Source organism: Danio rerio, chromosome 12 (assembly GCF_052040795.2).
Source record: "Danio rerio strain M-AB ecotype USA chromosome 12, GRCz13ab, whole genome shotgun sequence".
Taxonomy (NCBI): Eukaryota; Metazoa; Chordata; class Actinopteri; order Cypriniformes; family Danionidae; genus Danio; species Danio rerio.
Genome location: NC_141032.1, coordinates 45,981,631 through 46,000,755, shown reverse-complemented (window position 1 = coordinate 46,000,755; position 19,125 = coordinate 45,981,631). Strand labels below are relative to the sequence as shown.

Below are 19,125 nucleotides of genomic sequence, written 5' to 3'. Positions count from 1 at the left end.
GTTGATCCCAAAAATGGTCCGATCCATGACTAAAAAACCTAATGTGATCCGAACTGTGAGATTTGTAATCTGTTACAACGCTATTTTGATTTAATTTGTACTTTTAATGTTGTCCCAATACACATTAATGTGTGGAACCCAGCATTTTTTTACAGTGTAGCACAATGTACAAAAAAGAAGCTACAAATAGGCGGTGTGTGCAGTGGAGAGAAGCTGAGCGTAAAGCCACACGAGCGCTTTTTTTGTTTTCCGTCCGTTCGCTCTGCTTTTCCTCTTCACTGGCCTGTGCGGACGACTCCATGTTTAAGGCCTTGCTTGTTACTTCTAATTGATTTCTTTTCATGTGCTTGTCTCTCTCAGCAGGGCAGTGGAGTGTTAAACGGACCCGGCCGCTTTCTGCCAAGCCAAACCAAATTGTACTTTAACTCCGGGAAAGATGAAATGCTGCCTCTCATGAGGGTTGCTGTCTATCCGGCATTTGTGAAAGGAGAAGTCGAATTGCGCGCCGCTGACAAGCTCGGAAAAACGCAACGGTGAGTCTGTGTTTGGTTAACCTCGTGAAATGTGAAAGAGAGATATCGAGGAGCCGCTGCTGACGGGACTAGAGTCTCAGGTTGCGTCTCTACGTTTCAAATTCGATTCTTAAGGTCACTTTCTCGCATTTTTTGACCTCTATGGGGTCACCCGGTCCCTCTAGAGTCACTCAGGTCACCACATTTTCTTCTTATTAAAGGGAGAGTTCAGTTACACTGCATAACACGCTTTTCTTACTCATTTTTAGTCCAAATATCTAAAAATTCTTAAATCAAGATGCATTCTAGACGAGCGAACCATACTGTGATGTTTTAAGAAATAATATGCCACTTTTTATGGAGAGTCTAGATCAGGTGTGGGCAATTAACTTTTCCAAGGGGCCACATTAGACTTGAGGCTGGTTTAGAGGGCAGAATAATACAATTAATTTGTTTTCAAAAAGAAACATTCTATGAAATTATCCAATAAACAATCATAAAAACTCGTAAGTTTAAAAAAGGATAAATTTTACACAAAAAGTATTTTAAAGACCAGCATCACAATAGCAATTTCATATAAATGCCTAGTTAACGTTTGTTTGTTCATTTTCTTTTCGGCTCAGATGCCGATGCCAATGAACCGGCAACTTACCTAGCACTTGTTTTACGCAGCAGATGCCCTTCCAGCCTCAACCCATCTCTGGAAAACCCATCCATACACTCTCATACACTACTCAATTCACCTGTACCACATGTCTTTGGACTGTAAGGGAAATTGGAGCACCCGGAGGAAACCCACGCGAACACGGAGAACATACAAACTCCACACAGAAATGGACTTATCTTACGTCAATTTTCATTACATTCCATTTCCTAAATACAAAAAACAAGCATTAATACTAGGGCTGCACAATATATCGAAATTGCAATGTGATCATTCACAATAATCGCAGTATTAGCCATGTTGAGTCTAGATTATAATAATGCTATTATAATAATGTTGAGTTCAGATTTGCATGTGTTTTGAGGCCTAAGAAATCATACCATTAGTAATTATTAAGAGTTATTATTTTCATAATTCAGTTACTTTACCCGAGTACTATTAGACTATTGGAAAATGATAAAACTCTGTTTATTTTAATGGTCACTTTTCTTTATTGTGCTTATCTATGCTTTTATTTGTTAATTATATTTTATGCATTATTCACTCCCCTACAAAATCATCCCATTCAATCTAAAATGATCAATTCTTTCCAAATCGATGTATTCAAGTCACCATATTCAATATATATATATAATAATAATAAATCACAATATATATCTTAGAATGACAAAAATAATGCTGTAAATATGTTTGATTTTTCCAGTATCAAGCAGCCCTAATTTATATTAATTAATATTAGCTCTCTATACAAGAAGAGTTATTTAATTGGTGATTATCATGTATTTTCAGTTTACAATAAGCAGAAAATATGCTTAATTTATACATTTTTGATCTGTCATTTTGTCTGTTCAACTTGCAGATAAAAAAAAAAAATATATATATATATATATATATATATATATATATATATATATATATATATATATATATATATATATATATATATATATATATATATATGTCAAAAATGAATTGATATCAATAATTGAAGAAAAGCACTCAGCTCATGTAAACCTTTGCTTGTTTTGTAGCTGTAAATATAGTGGCCTGACATTAGAAATGTGTCAACATCCGGGACACGTCACTCAGAAAGAGCGTTCTCCGCTGGGCTTTGGGCTTTCAGAGGTGAATTCAGATTGACGCTGACAGTTTTCAACACTGCATACGTTCCCACGGCCCGATCACAGGGAACGGACACTTTCTGCCACAGATCGGGTGGCACAGGCCGTCTGGAGACTGATGGAGAGATAGACAGACAAAACGATAACAGTGGGCTGTATTTAAAGCCATAGTTTAGCCGAAAATAAAAACATTTACTCACTCAAGACACAAAAGAAGATCTTTTGAAGATATTTCTGACTTCAATAGAAGGAAAAATAAATACTATAAGTCAATGGTTACAGATTTCCAGCAGTCTCTAAAGATAGGTATAAGTAGGTAAAATAGACAGACGGACGGACGGACGGACGGACGGACTGACTGACTGACTGACTGACTGACTGACTGACTGACTGACTGACTGACTGACTGACTGACTGACTGACTGACTGACTGACTGACTGACTGACTGACTGACAGATAGATAGGCAGACAGACAAACTGACAGACAGATTCAAAGTACAGTTGCAAAGTTGCTAAAATATATGTAGAATATTTATCATCAAATTAATAAAAATTTGTTTATTATTGAAATAAATAATTATTTAAAAGAAGTAAATTTTTAATGGCTGTTGGAAAATATGAATTGTAGGGCTGCACAATATTTAGTTTTAGCAACAATATCACAATGTGTATATTTGCAATAGTCATACAGCAGGATTAAATTATTTATCAAAGAATATCAAATGTCATTATTTTGAAATAATTTATGCAATGATGACCATGTTATTTCATGGTTGATTGTTCAATTGCTGTAACTGAGTACTGAGACTCTTCAGAAAACTTTTATATTTGCTCAGTTGTATTTGTATATACTTGTAATTTATAATAATTCATGCAAATGCACTGCATAGAAAAATACTCAATCACCCTAATCTGTCTAAATGAATGAAAGCTTTCCAATTAGAGCTGTTCAATTCATCTTGTGAAATTATATTCATATCACAATATATTTTGCAGAAAAACAAAATATCGCAATGTCAGATTTTTCCAATATCAATAGCCCTTGTTGTCTTTAGTCAAACTAAATGTATGATAAAAAGTCATACTAATATCTATTTTTATTTATATCCTATATTTATTTATGAATGTCTATATTTATTGTATTGTATATTATATTTAATATTGGTAAAACCGCAGTATATCTAGTTTGTTGGAGTAATCCTCAAATACTTATAATACCAGATCAACAGATTCAGTGCTCAGCATAAATAAGTACACCCCATTTTGAAAATGAATATTTTTATCCATTTCACAGTGAATATGGGTACTATATATATATATATATATATATATATATATATATATATATATATATATATATATATATATATATATATATATATATATATATATATATATATATATATATATATATATATATATATAGGTGCATTTGAACAAAAGAAGATTTATTAAACAGATATATATATATATATATATATATATATATATATATATATATATATATATATATATATATATATATATATATATATATATATATATATTTAAATAACATTTTAATCACCAAACATATTTAAAAATGGAAGGATAATATATTTAAATTCATGCAAAATAGACTTTTTTTTTTTTTTTACAAATTACAACATTTCATCAAAATGGTATGTTTTTTGTTTCTCTTTTTTATTTTATTTTTATTTTTATTTTATTTTTGAAAATTTTATTTAAAATTTTTCCCTAACTTATAAATTTGGACCATTATTGTAAGTTATTTTGTTAGATAAGCTCCATATTTGGCTTCAGTACTCATTCATTTACTTTTTCAGCTTAGTCCCTTTATTAATCTGGGGTCCCCACAGCGGAATGAACCGCCAACTTATCCATCATATGTTTCATGCAGCAGATGCCCTTCCGGCCACAACCCATCATTGGGAAAGGCTTCTGTACTGACTAATCTAATGTAAATGCACAAATTTAATATTGTAAAGCATCCTATGGAAAATATTGATTTAAATGAGAGATTTTTGAGGGGTGTATTCATATATGCTGAGCACTGTATACTCTTACTTATGATGCCATTTTTTCACACAGAGTTAGTTTGATCTGCGTTCTTTAAATATGCTCCATATGAATGAAAAGAGCTTTAAGATATACTACATATGAAACCATCTAACGCTATAAAATTATATTTAATATATTATTATTAATTATATTTTTTATAATTATTAATATAAATTATATTTAAATATATTAAAAAATATTTGAAAGACTGTCAAGTTAGAACAGTGTACACGTATTAAAAAAATGATTATGGTTTATTTTATTTTTGTGTGTTTATGTGGTGCTGTAGTTTTTGTAACTCTGTCCTATGCTGCCTGTCTTGACCAACACTCCCTTGTAGAAAATATATTGTATCTGAATGGAACATTCCTGGTTTAATAATTAAATTAATCAATAAATAACTAAATAAATAAACAACAAATATGTTTCAAATATTAGTCAATGTTACAATGTTATCAATGTAATTTATGGACGAAATAAAAACAAAACAAAACAAAACAAAACAAAACAAAACAAAACAAAACAAAACAAAACAACAAAACAGTAAAAAATGCTGGGTTCCACAAAAATCACTTAAGTTAACTGAATCTTTTTGACGAATTTAAATAGGTTAAACATAAAACAATTAAGCTGTCCCAAAAAACTTAAGAATTGTGTTGTTAAATCATTTTAAATGCATAGTTTTAACAAGCAGCGAAAGTAATTTGTTTTGAGTGCAAGTAAAAAACACATGTGCTCCCCTCAGTTAAATTTCCACACTGTCACGTCTTTCCACCCAAATCCCACCGGACGTTTCGGCACAAACAACACGATTCCTCTTATTCCATCTTTTGTGTTGTTTGTTGGTAACAGTCTATTTCAGGAGCCGGCGGTTGTCGATCAGTGCATGCATTGAGCAGCTGGAGTTGATAGTGATTCCCAGTGCAGATTGTGGACTGAGAGCAGCACCTCAGAGCGAGACCCAGATTAACTTATCACCCAGCTAAATAGGCTGTCAGGGGGAGATGGCAGGGCTTGGCAGCGCAAATTCAAATGCATGTAAATTTCCCTGGTGGCTCCACGCAGACTATGGCGGCGCTGTCAGCGGGTGACAAGCCAAAAATGCATTAACGCAGTTAAAAATATATCAGGACAGAGAATCTCATGTTTTAATAACATTTGAAAGGACAAACGATACAAGAGGATTCAACAAATGTGGCCTTATTATGGAGTTCTTGCTGGCCACTTTATTAGGTACAGCCTCGTTCTACCATATTCGACCTGCTTTTGGTTTCTAGAGTGATTTGATTCCTGGACTCTGGACAATTCCTTAGAGATTTTGCTTTATGTTGACATTACAGCATCATACAGTGTTTCGGATTTGTTGGCTGCTCGTCAAAATACATCCCAAGGGGAAGCACTGTGGCTCAGTGGTTAGCATTGTCGCCTCACAGCAAGAAGGTTGCTGGTTTAAGTCCTCCTGGTGCTTCGGTTTCCCCTACAGAGCAAAGACATGCTATTGGTGAATCGGATGAAGTAAATTGTCCTAATATGAAACTTATCCGGGTGTTTCCCTGTACTTGGTTGGCCTTTGCTTAGGTGGCCAATGCCCTTGCTTAGGTGGCCAAAATGTCTGTCAGGAGAGAAAAGTTTTGCTTGGCTAGAAAAAAAAAGAAATACAGAAATACACTACCCGTATCTTGAACTGTTGAAATAAAACAAAATGTGTCCATATATGCAGAAATTATGCACAATATTGCACAGAAATCGAGACCCATCAGACCATTCATTCCCTTATTGTACATATTTTAAATAAATGCACATTACATTACATTATATCTGACATGAATGTGCTTTTCTTCTGCTGCTGTAGCTCATCTGCTTCAAGGTTTAGCATGTTGTGTGTTCAAAGATGCTCCTCTACAGATCTCAGTTGGTTGTAGTTAGTGTTATTATATCTTTGGCATCAACTAGACCTTTTTCACCCACATTCACTTGATATTGTCTTTTTCTTCCTTGACCATTTTCTGCACTAGAGATGTTTGTGCAGGATAATCTTAGAAGATCGTCAATTTCTAAAATACTCTGACTAGCTCTTTTAGATGCTCAGTTTTAACCTTCAGCAGATCATTTTGTCCACGTCCACATGCCTGGAGTTGCTACCATGTGATTGACTGTTTAAATATTTGCATTAACCATCACTCTGGGGTGATTTTGAAGCTTAATTTGGCCACAACTTTCTCTGTGTTTTAATAAATGAAATGATTTTCGGCTTAGTTTGACACATATTTTGTGAAAATGCTTTGGAAGTTTTCAAAAACTCTACATTCAACCAAGTAGGATAAACCTTTCATTAGATAAGAAAAATGTGCATGAACTACAATGGAAGCACATTTACTGAATAATAAGTCATGTGATTTTGTATTAACAGATCATGTGATAACAAAAATGGGCAGGATGAGACTGTATTAATGTTCAAATTAGCATTTTCTACACGTTGTAAAACATGAAATGTTGCTTTGCTCATTCTACAATCCCTCAGCCAAAGTCTGTCATCACAGTAATTTAGAATTATTATTATTACTATTATTATTATTGTTATTATTATTGTTATTATTGTTATTCATTCATTCATTCATTTTCTTGTTGACTTAGTCCCTTTATTAATCCGGGGTCACCACAGCGGAATGAACTGCCAACTTATTCAGCAAGTTTCTACGCAGCGGATGCCCTTCCAGCCGCAACCCATCTCTGGGAATATTATTATTATTATTATTATTATTATTATTATTATTATTATTATTATTATTATTATTATTATTACTGAACTGTCTTTCAAATGCCACCACACATTCATTGTGTTTTTTTTTTTTCTGAGGTTCAACTCATTTATTAAATAAGAAAAAAAAGGCCCACAGTGGCTTCTCCTATGCAGCAAATTCCATTTTTATGTTTAATATTTGGTGCCATTTTATAAGCAAGTGATGATTTAGTACTGTGGATGTAAACTCTGTTTGATTCGCAAGCATTTTTATGCAATATTCCAGTTTTGCACATCTAATTTGCATCTTTAAATGGAAACGTAGCTAATTAGTAGCTGTACCTAATAAAGTGGCCTATGACTGTATGCAATAAATAAGATTGGGCATCAGAAGGGTCGTATGCGGAGCCAATATTGTGCCAGGTTGTGCCTCGAACAATTAGCAATTATCTGTCAGTGCCACGGCGAGGTCCCGCGGGGCCCGACAGCCTAACTGTAACTTAGAGAGGCAATGTTCCGATAGCCTGGTCTGCCAAATTCACTTCATCTCAAAAACAAAGAGATTAAAAACACGATGCACCCTTGACTGCTGTAACTTTGGAGAGAAGGCTGGTCCTCTAATGAAGCGTCTGCGCGTTCCACTCGGTGTGAACACATCAACACTGCGCTGTCAAACGCGGCCATGCTTATGTAGCTCCTTCAATCAAAACGCTTCTGAACGTTTCGTGTCTAATTGCTTCGTCGTCGTCCTTTACTTTCACTTCGCATTACTAATTAATGTCAACTTCGTGACATGTGTGGAAGAGGCTCTCCGCAATCCCAGCATGCAGTTCGACTAGCAGTTAACAGAGAAATTAATAAAGTAGACTTATTTATCAGTGTATTTAAAACCTCCAAAAACTATAAAACAAATATAAATATGAATTGATTTATTTTATAAATGTATAATATTATATTATTAATTTATTATCTATTCATTATTAATGTATATAATTATTTATATTTGTATAATATAAAAAAAATAATTAAAAAAAAGTAAACCTGTTTTATTTATTGCTAGTTAAAAATGCAAAATATGTCTCATTCAATAAATAAGAAAATAAATAAGATGTGCATTAATCAAAAATAATGAAAACAATAATTTATAAAAGTTTAAAATAATAAAAGTTAAAATGATAAATTAAAAAAATAATGCTGGAAAAAATAAAAATAACAATAAATGCATTTGTTAATGACAGCTACAAGGCTATTGAAATGCTGACTTGAAGAAATAGTTTGGCAAAGCAAAATAATATTAATAAAATATATTTAAATAAGCTTTAATGTCAGAAATGGTGGATTTTTATGCATTATTTATTTATTTATCTATTTATTATTTATTTTTATTATTTATTTTTTTTAAGATTTACCCCAAACCATTCTGAATTTTAATTATTATTATAGTTATTAAAGTTATTATAGTCACATAAATAGTATAAATAAATAAATAAATAAATAAACAAACAAATAAATAAATAAATAAATACAGAAATAAATACAGAAATAATAAAATAAAAAATGAATAAAATGCACTGAACTTTAGGTAGAGACCAAGAAGATATTTCACAATTAAATAAAATTTTGTGTTAATTTTGAATAAATGCATAAAAAAAAAAAAATTGCATCACACCATGGTGCTATTTGCTATTTACAAGGCAGACTTTGTAAGTGGAAAAAGTGAACTCTTCACTAGCGAGAAAATGGTTAAACAGACCATCTGCAGGCGAGGATAAAGAACAAGCCTCCTCCATTCAGCCTCTTTGCTTTCTTTTTACTTTACTCTTTACTTTACTCTTTACTTTACTCCTTTACTTTTGTGGATAAGGAAACCGTGTTGTACACACTCCATTAAAGTCATCCATTAGCCTATATATTTAATTTTGTCTGTTAAGCGCAAAGATTTGTTTTAAAACTTTCTAAATTTAGCTCTAATTTTCAGCAAACAAATAAATAAACACTAATAATAAAGTGTGTTCAAGTTATATCTAAGCACACGTCCTATTTTTATGCCCCATACAGCAATAATAAATATGCATATAATAAATAATACTGCTGATAACATTGTAGTAATGCAAGTTGTCATGAATAAAATGAAAAAGCTCCCCGACATGAAGATGGCATGGTGGTAGAGGTTTTTGTATTTATGTAGAAAATTATAGTTTTTGTAACATTTTAATCCTTTAATTTCTTTCATATGTAAAAATATTTGTGTATTGCTGTAGATCCTGTGTTTTAAGCAATGTGTATGCGTTTTGGACCTGTATAGGTGCTTAAATAACACGCTCTGCACTGGAGTTTAGACCAGCTTGTCAATAATGCGGCCTATTTTAGCTCCTCACAATAGCAACACACCAACAATGCGCCTTCACCTCCTTTTTAGACAAGCATGTGGACCATGAGTCCACAAAGTGACGCAAACGGATTTTCTATTTAAACAACGTGGTGCAAAACATGAAAATTATTGTTGCGCTGGTCTGAAAATATCAACAAATCATGCCAAACATATCTTGTGCCTTATTGCGCTGCATGTATGATAGTTTCCTTAATTCTTAGTAGCTCGAGTGCTGATTTGTCCAATGTTAGTTGATGATTATTCAAAAGCATGCATCAGGAAAAACTGCTTAAAATGACTCCTTTTTGGATTTGTGTAGTTTAAAATAAACAAAGAGCTGAATAATTGTAGTTCATGTATAAACTAATTTCGAGAGGATCACGTGCTTATGATTGATACGGCTGGCCCTGATTCAAGCTAATGTACGAACTACCAATCAGACTACTTAGTATAAATAACCAAAGCATCTTACCTTAGTCATCTTCATCTTGAAGAATCCCCCCTTTCCACCCACTCTCCTCCTCTCTTTCCTCTATGGGGCAGCATGGCGGCCCAGTGGCTAGCACTGTTGTCTCACAGCAAGAATGCCTCCGGTTCGGGTCTCTACCTGGCCAGTTGCCATTTCTGTGTGGAGTTCATGTTCTCCCCGTGCTCGCGTGGGTTTTCCCCGGTTTCCTCCCACAGTCCAAAACATGAGACACAAGTAAACTGACTAAACCAAATCAGCACCATAGTCAAATTCCACCAGCAGCACACCCAGCACGGGGTTCTCGAGATCTACCCGATTTAAAACTCCCCTCTCGCCCTGCAAATGGGAGGGAGCCCCGGGCTCGAGGAGCTCGCAGGACAGCATGCCAAACTAGTGTGAACTCTTGAAATAACAACACATGCATTTGTTACATTTTAAATGATTTAATCCTACAAAATGTAGGTATCCTCAAAATAAAACTTTCCTTAGAAGAAAAAATATTATAGAAAATACTGTGAAACATTCCTTGCTCTGTTAAACATCATTTGGGAAATATTTGAAAAAGAAAAAAATTCACAGGGGGGTGAAAATTTTTTACTGTAACTGTGTATATATGTATATATGTATATATATATATATATATATATATATATATATATATATATATATATATATATATATATATATATATATATATATATATATATATATACATACTCTGATTAAAAAAAATATATATATACATATATATATATATATATATATACACATATATATGTGTATATATATATATATATATATATATATATATGTATATATACATATATATATATATGTGTATATATACATATATATATATATATATATATATATATATATATATATATATATATGTGTGTATATATATTTTTTTTAAATCAGAGTATCCTAACCTAACCTGCGTCGCACCTAAAACGGCATGTTCCTCTGTCACGACTTTGTCTGGTGGCTCTTCAGACATGAGAGATGTAGTTTTGAGAAGCAAACGACATTGCTTTCAATGATTTATCTTTAAACTGTCACACAGCGGTGGAGAAAAAAAGAGAGACAGAGAAAGAGAGAGAGGGGGAACGATGGCTGGGCCGACTCTCCTCCCTGTGGCATCGATGTCAAAAGTGACACGGTGAAAGCTCAGCCCATGATGTGCCTATAAAACAGATCTGTCATCTATTAATCATTCATAAACAGGAGAATGCAGACGAGTCAGACGGCATCAGCGGGAGGAGGGAGACAGAGCCAGCCGCGGGCGAGCGGGAGGGCTAACACTTTGATGCTAAAATGAACACGCAGAACACTAACACGTCATATGAGAGAGAGAGAGAGAGAGAGAGGGAGAACCTCACTGGGAGTTAAAGTCTAAACTTGGAGGTTACATGCCTTTACATCTTGACCAGATTACTACATTTACATTTGAACTCAAAATTATTCGCCCTCCTGTGTGTTTTTGTTTTTTAAATATTTCCCAAACGATGTCATTTTTTTTTTTGTTCTGGAGAACGTCTTATTTGTTTTATTTTGGCTTGAATAAAAGCAAGCGTCAATGTGGTGCAGTGGGTAGCACAATCGCCTCACAGCCAGAAGGTCGCTGGTTCAAGTCTCGGCTGGGTCAGTTGACATTTCTGTGTGGAGATTGCTCCATAGTAGTTTCCCCCACAGTACAAAGACATGCAGTACAGGTGAATTAGGTAAGCTAAATTGGCCATAGATTGGCCATAGTGAATGAGTGTGTGTGGATGTTTCCCAGAGATGGGTTGCAGCTGGAAGGGCATCCCCTGCATACAACATATGCTGGATAAGTTGGCGGTTCATTGGTGGTGACCCCTGATTAATAAAGGGACTAAACCGAAAAGAAAATGAATAAATGAATAAAAGTAGTTTTATTTTATTTTTTTAATTTTATTTGTTAAATTCTTGGAGCCTGTTCAATTTCTAAAACTTAAAGCAGTTACTGTAATAAATGGTTGCCCATCTTGTACTTTTAGTCAGTACCTTCCAGATAAATACTAATGCTGATATAGCACAAGCATACAACTATTTCTTAATGTAAAACCGCAGCAGCCTATATGGTTTAATATATTTTCCATTTTCTCTCTTTTTAAAATTTTTTAATTTATTAAATTATCATTATTTAGTTTGCTTAATTTGTAAGATGAATGTACATCATATATTGTTTATGCACATCATATATTTTTTGTTTCAGTATATATATATATATATATATATATATATATATATATATATATATATATATATATATATATATATATATATATTTTATATATATATATATATATATATATATATATATATATATATATATATATATATATATATATATATATATATATATATGTATGTATGTATGTATGTATGTATGTATATATTAGTTAAAGTCAGAATTATTAGCCCCTTAGTGATTTCTTTTTCTAATATTTCCCAAATGATGTTTATCAGAGCAAGAAAACTTTCACAGTATGTCTGATAATATTTTTTTCTTTAGGAGAAAGTCTAATTTGTTTAATTTTGGCTAGAATAAAAGCAGTTTTTAATTCTTTTAAAAAAACATTTTAAGGTATAACATAATATAATATAGATGTTTTGTATTTGTTATTTTCTCTTATACTTTTGTTTGTAAACTGTCAAAAAAATCTGTTAAATCTTATTTAAAAAGCATTTTAAGGTCATTATCATTAGCCCCCTTAAGCAATATTTGTTTTTGATTGTTATACAATGACTTGCCTAATTACCTAAGCTTGCCTAGTTAACCTAATTAACATAGTTAAACCTTTAAATTACAATAGTGGCAAAGATCAAATAAATTTTTTTATTATAATTAAATTATTATTAAAACTATTATGTTTTGAAATGTGTTGCAAAAAATCTTCTTTCCTTTAAACAGAAATTGGGGGAAAATATTCAGGAGGGCTGATACTTCTGACTTCAACTGTACAATTTGATACAGAAATGGGTCATATTACTTCTGTTGATCTAGTTAAAAAATAGTTTTGCTTAATTTATTCACCCTCAGGCCATCTAAGGTAGGCAAGTTTTCCTTCACACTGCAATTTAAAAAAAAAAAAAATTTCTCGTTTAGAGTTTTTGTCTTGTTTCTAGTCTAAATATCAAAAAGTTTTTTTTGTTTTTTTTTTATCAAGAGTTATTTTTAGACAAGCAAAAAATATTTTTCTGTTTTCAGAAATATTGTCAATATTAAGTGAGTTTTTCATTAAAACAAGCAAAATAATCCGTCATTGGGGAAGGTAAATTAATCTTGTTTTCACTTTGAAATAAGATTATTTTGCTTGGTCCCTTGGCAAACTATTTAGATTTTGATGAGGGTACATACATAATAACAGAATTTTCATTTTTGGGTGAACTATCCATTAAAAACACTTTCACAATTCTGAGAATGCAGAAAAATATTGTGGTGCATCTTGGTTCTAACAAATGCTATGACAGAATGTAATGGCACAGCTGCACTGAAACGTGTTTGCTTAAAATTGCTATTGCATATTTCTGTGCAGAAAATCTCTATAAACTCACCAGCCACTTTATTAGGTACACCTTACTAGTACCAGGTTGGACCCCCTTTTGCCTTCTAATTGCCATCTTAATCCTTCGTGGCATAGATTCAACAAGGTACTAGAAATATTCCTCAGTGATTTTGCTCTATATTGACATGCTAGCATCACACAGTTTCTCCATATTTGTCGGCTGCACATCCACGATGCAAATCTCCCTTTCCACCACATCCCAAAGGTGCTCTATTGGATTGATCTCTGGTGACTGTTGAGGTGTTATCCTGCTGGAAGTAGCCATCAGAAGATAGGTACACTGTGATCATAAAGGGACGGACGTGGTCAGCAACAATACCCAGGTAGGCTGTGGCATTGACATGATGCTCAATTGGTACTAATGGGCCCAAAGTGTGCCTAGAAAATATCCTACACACCATTATACCACCACCACCAGCCTGAACCATTGATACATGGCAGGATGGATCCATGCTATCATGTTGTTGATGCAATATTCTGACCCGACCATCCAAAAGAAATCGAGACTAATAAGACCAGGCAACGTTTTTCTAATCTTCTACTGTCTAATTTTGGTGAGCCTTTGTGAATTGTAGCCTCAGTTTCCTGTTCTAAGCTGACAAGAGTGGCTACCGATGTGGTCTTCTGCTGCTGTATTGCAATCTGCCTCAAAGTTGGATGTGTTGTGAGTTCAGAGATGCGCTTCTGCAGACCTCAGTTGTAACGAGTGCTTATTTAAGTTACTGTTACCTTTCTATCAGCTTGAACCAGTCTAGCCATTCTTCTTTGACCTCTGACCATCAAGGCATTTGCGCAAACAGAACTGCTGCTCACTGGATATTTTCTCTTTTTCAGACTATTCTCTGTGAACCCTAAAGATGGTTGTGCATGAAAATCCCAGTAGACCAACAGTTTCTGTCCAGCCCTCAACATGATCCATTAGCATGTGTCTGGTCAAAGCCGAAGTTTTGACTTCAATTGACTTCCATCGTAACTAACTAATACTATGGAAACCAATGGTTACAAGTTTTTAACCTCTTCAAAATACTTTCTTTTGTGTTCAGCAGAATAAAGAAAGTCAAACATGTTTAGAACAAGTGAATATGTTAATAATATATATTTTTTTTGTTTAAAATACTATTTAAAACACTATAGCATTAATTCCAAGAATGCAAAAAAGATTCAATTGCATCTTCTAACAAATGCTGTACCGTATAATGGCGAACTTGCACTGATACATGTGTTTCTTTTCAAATGCTTTTTGAAACCCATCCTGTGTGGAAAATCTCTATATATTCCATTAGCGTGTGTCTGACACCAGGTCAGAGCCGAAGTGCCTCTAACAGACTGTTTTTGAAGAGTGTTCAGCGCTGCGTTCAACAAGCTACATCGACACAGACCTGCTCCTTCCACACGGGATCATCACACACATTCACAACATCGTCTGGTCTGCGCTTCTGTCAGGAAAGTTTTTACCAACTCCACAAACTCTCTTCAAAGGCAGCTTGACAAAAGAAAGCACAAACACATTCAAAGACACCTGAGTTCTACCCCCAGACGACAAATTCAGAGATTTCGCCTTCATTTTTTCTGGGGGAGAGAAAAAAAAAAAGACGAAAACGAGAGAGAGGTAGCGACATCAAATATTCATTCTGAGGGCATAAGAAACTGTAAATTATACATACTTCTTCTGTGTATTTAAAAACACGCCGCAATATGATTAGCATTGATATTTGGGTACAAATGACAAGCGGGTCTGGGATTGGCGCTGGCGTCTGGGCCTGAGACTCTGTTCTTTTGGGTTCCCCCTCTAGCACATTGTCATTGGCGTGTCTCATTAATGTTTAAAGCCCAGCCGCTTTTAATTGTCAGGCCTCTGACAGGTTGATGGGAATGAGGTGGAAATTAACTTTCCGCTGCCATGCATAATGTAATTTGGGAGGCCGATGCCGTTGCGTTGTGAAAGATTGAGACAGCCCTGGACGTCAGCGCTTCAAGTTATTATTTAAGCTTTATTTTAAGTCCTTGCAAAAAAAAATTACTGTGGATCTGGGTCATGAGTGACAGGTAGATCTCAGATGTGTCGTGCAAAACTTTTTTCTTTCCGTAAGTAGACTTGAGGCATGCATAATCATTTAGATCAAATCAAGAATACGCTATACTTTTATCAGTCTAATTAGAAACTTAATGAGACGTTAACTAAATTACAGCAGATCAGTTTGAGCACAGTCACAAAATACTAATTAATTATAATGTTAAAGGAGTTCTATTATGATTTTTACGCTTTCAACTTTTGCACTTTTAATCTAAGACAGAGAATATTGGTTGCTCAGATGGTTTTTCTGGAGTTCTAGGTAGTTAATATTCAACTCAATTCATCTTTATTTCTATAGCGCTTTTACAATGTAGATTATGAGTAAGCAGCTTGACATAAAAGTTCCAGTAAATTGAAACTGTCCAGTTTTCAGAGTTGAAGTTCAGATTAGTTCAGTTCAGTTCAGTGTGGTTTAATTTTCACCGCTGAATGTCCAGACACTGAAGAGCAAATCCATCATGCGCAGCTCCACAAGTCCTAAACCAAGCAAGCCAGTGGTGACAGCGGCGAGGAACAAACTTCACCAATTGACGAATGTGAAGGACAAAAAAAAAAAAAAACTCAAGAAAAAGCAGGCTCAGTTGGACATGACCATTTCTCCTCTTGCAAACATCTTGTGCACAGCTGCAGTCTAGGTGCGGAGGCTGGAGAATGCTGGAGAAGCTGCAGGTGGGAGTGGTCACTGGCTGGTGTATAGGCTGACCCTTCAGGATCAATGCGAAGACACATCTGTCACTGGGGTCTTACAGGAATCAGTCTCATGCTCTCCACTTGTGATGAGCCCGAGGCTCGAACCCGGGTCGCTGGTATAGTAGACCAGTGGTTTAACGATCAGCCACAGGGAGAGTTGATGAACCCAATTGCTAAGGCACAAGGTCTTGTTCAAACAAAGGCAATTATTAAGGAAATCCAAAATCATCAAGAAAAAGCCGCCAGGCAAAAACATAGGAACTCTAAAAGAAAAGCAGTTAACAAACATAAAGTTCTCCGTAGAGCAACTGGTACTATAGCCAAAAAGCCAAAAAATACAAAAGGTAATGACAAGAGGACTTACGGCAACAGTGGTAGCACATCAAACTCAAAAACCAAGTGGCAAGTAGGGATGGCTGACGTGAAACTGACGTTTCGACACAGTGTCGAGATCCCGAAGCGCAAGTGTTTCGAAACACTGCACCGAAGCATGATCCGAAGCACCCAAGTCACGTGACTAAAGTGTTTCGAAACACTTGGTCACGTGACTAAAGCGATTCAAAACATTGATCACCTCAGAAGCGTTTCGAGACCTGGCGAATCTCCATTTGGCTGCCAAGGTCAGGAAAAATTTCCTTTCATATGGCCTAGTGGACTGTGCATGTGCACGATGTTGCTATTCATTAGTTGACTTCTTGGGTTTGAATCCCGACTTCTACAAATACTCCGAAATCATGGTTTTATGAGTTTTTATCATGTTTCTGTATTTGTATAGCCTAAATATGATACAGCTGCAGTTACGCCATCAATTTAGCATCATTTTTGTAACACTGTAAAACAATAATTATTATTTTACAGTACTGTGATAGTTTGGTTTAGGGTTTGGGTAGACATTAATAAAATACAATAAATGGGAAATTTTATGAATAATATAAATAATTCTTGATAACTTCAGGCCACAGTTTCTGATCTAGCAACAACCCTGTTTTAAGACCAAAACAAGACATATTTATTAACAAATTGTTTATTCCGATATCAGACAAATGTTGAAACAAAACGATTCAAGAGCAAAGCATTACCAACTGGTATTAAAGCATTTCAAAATAGCTGTTATTGCCTGGCTTCGAACCCACTATCCCCAAATGCTAGTCAGACACTTTAACCGCTCCGCTACATTGATTGAAGTTTACACCAACAAAGTAGGGTTTAATACCTCAATTTGCTCAACTGCTATGTGCTGCAGCTGTTTCAGTGCAATACATAAGAAAATGACCACTAGGTGTCACTGTAGAGTGGTGTTTCGAAACGTTTCGAAGCTTCGACACATTTGCTTTGACTGTTTCAGTGTTTCATGAAGCCTCACTTTGCCCACCACTAGTGGCAAGTGAAGACAAGAGGGTAGAATAAATAGGCTAGTCTAACAAGACACAGCTGAACCAAATTAACACAAATGAACCACAAACAGAAACACTGGGGAAAATGGTGACATCTTGTGGAGAAAACAAACAATAGCTCAGAATATGACACCACTCTTCCATGACCACCACAGCAGCTGCTCAGAATACGGCCTGGTCCAGGATTATGGAGACTTCAGGAATAATTAAAACAGACCAACATAAGCGTAGATGCCGCTCAAATTATAATGTCTTTTGGGAAGTGTTCCCGGCTCCTGTTGCCCTAAATAATGCAGACTTACAATCCTTTAGAGGATTTGGATTTCAAAAGCATTTGTGTTTTATGTGTATGCTAATGCAAAGAGTTCAAGTATACACTATATTTATATCAATCAAATAAGAAACTTAATGAGACGTTAACTAAATTATGGCAAACGCTGGTCATTTGGATCATATTTAGAGCATTTTACAACATATTCAAATACTCTTTAAAGGATCACTGCTGCAAAATACTAATTAATTATAATGTTAAAGGAGTTCTATTATGATTTTTCTACTTTAAACTTTTAACCGAAGACAGAGAAAAGTGGTTGCTGAGATGTTTTTTCTTGAGTTCTTGGGTAGTTACTAGGGTGCTACCAAGTATTCACACTGCATCATACGCTTTTCTTACTTACATTTTTGTGTCTTGTTTCTATTCCAAATTTCTAAAAAATCTTAAATCAAAAAGCATTTTCTAGACAAGCAAAACCTTTTGTCTTGTTTAAGAAATAAATGCCAAAATTAGGCAAAATTTTTTTTACATTCTGCCGTGCATAATGTAATTAGGGAGGCCGATGCCGTTGCATTGTGAAAGATTGAGACGGCCTTGGACATCAGCTCTTCAAGTTATTATTTAAGCTTTATTTTAAGTCCTCGCAAATAATAAAAAAATAAAAATAAATAAAAAACCAATGACTGTGGATCTGGGTCATGAGTGACAGGTAGATCTCAGATGCGTCGTGCAAAACTTTTTTCTTTGCGTAAGTAGACTTGAATGCATAATCATTCAGATCAAATCAAGAATACGCTATACTTTTATCAGTCTAATTAGAAACTTAATGAGACGTTAACTAAATTACAGCAGATCATTTTGATCAGTTTGAGCACAGTCACAAAATACCAATTAATTATAATGTTAAAGGAGTTCTATTATGATTTTTCTACTTTAAACTTTTAACCAAAGACAGAGAAAAGTGGTTGCTGAGATGTTTTTTGTTCAATTCTTGGGTAGTTACTAGAGTGCTACCAAGTATTCACACTGCATCATACGCTTTTCTTACTTACATTTTTGTGTCTTGTTTCCAGTCGAAGTTTCTAAGAAATCTTAAATCAAAAAGCATTTTCTAGACAAGCAAAACCTTTTGTCTTGTTTAAGAAATAATATGCCAAAATT

At 34.2% G+C, this 19,125-nt stretch overlaps 1 protein-coding gene across 33 annotated transcripts in view; it reads left to right on the top strand.

The window, feature by feature from the left end:
* Positions 1 to 19,125, top strand: part of LOC147834576 (uncharacterized) — a 108,785-nt gene that overhangs the window by 69,471 nt on the left and 20,189 nt on the right. For 17 of the 33 annotated variants that reach the window (XR_015504615.1, XR_015504613.1, XR_015504623.1 and 14 more), the window contains one exon: positions 361 to 533. Coding sequence is in view for 10 of the 33 variants with exons in the window: in XM_087276991.1 (XP_087133117.1) it covers positions 361 to 533 (173 nt within the window). In the remaining 23 variants the exon portion in view is untranslated. Of the gene's footprint in view, positions 1 to 360; positions 534 to 2,207; positions 3,295 to 13,737; positions 14,647 to 19,125 lie in introns of those variants that run through there. The other 16 variants (XR_015504620.1, XR_015504619.1, XR_015504627.1 and 13 more) reach the window with 10 other exon arrangements.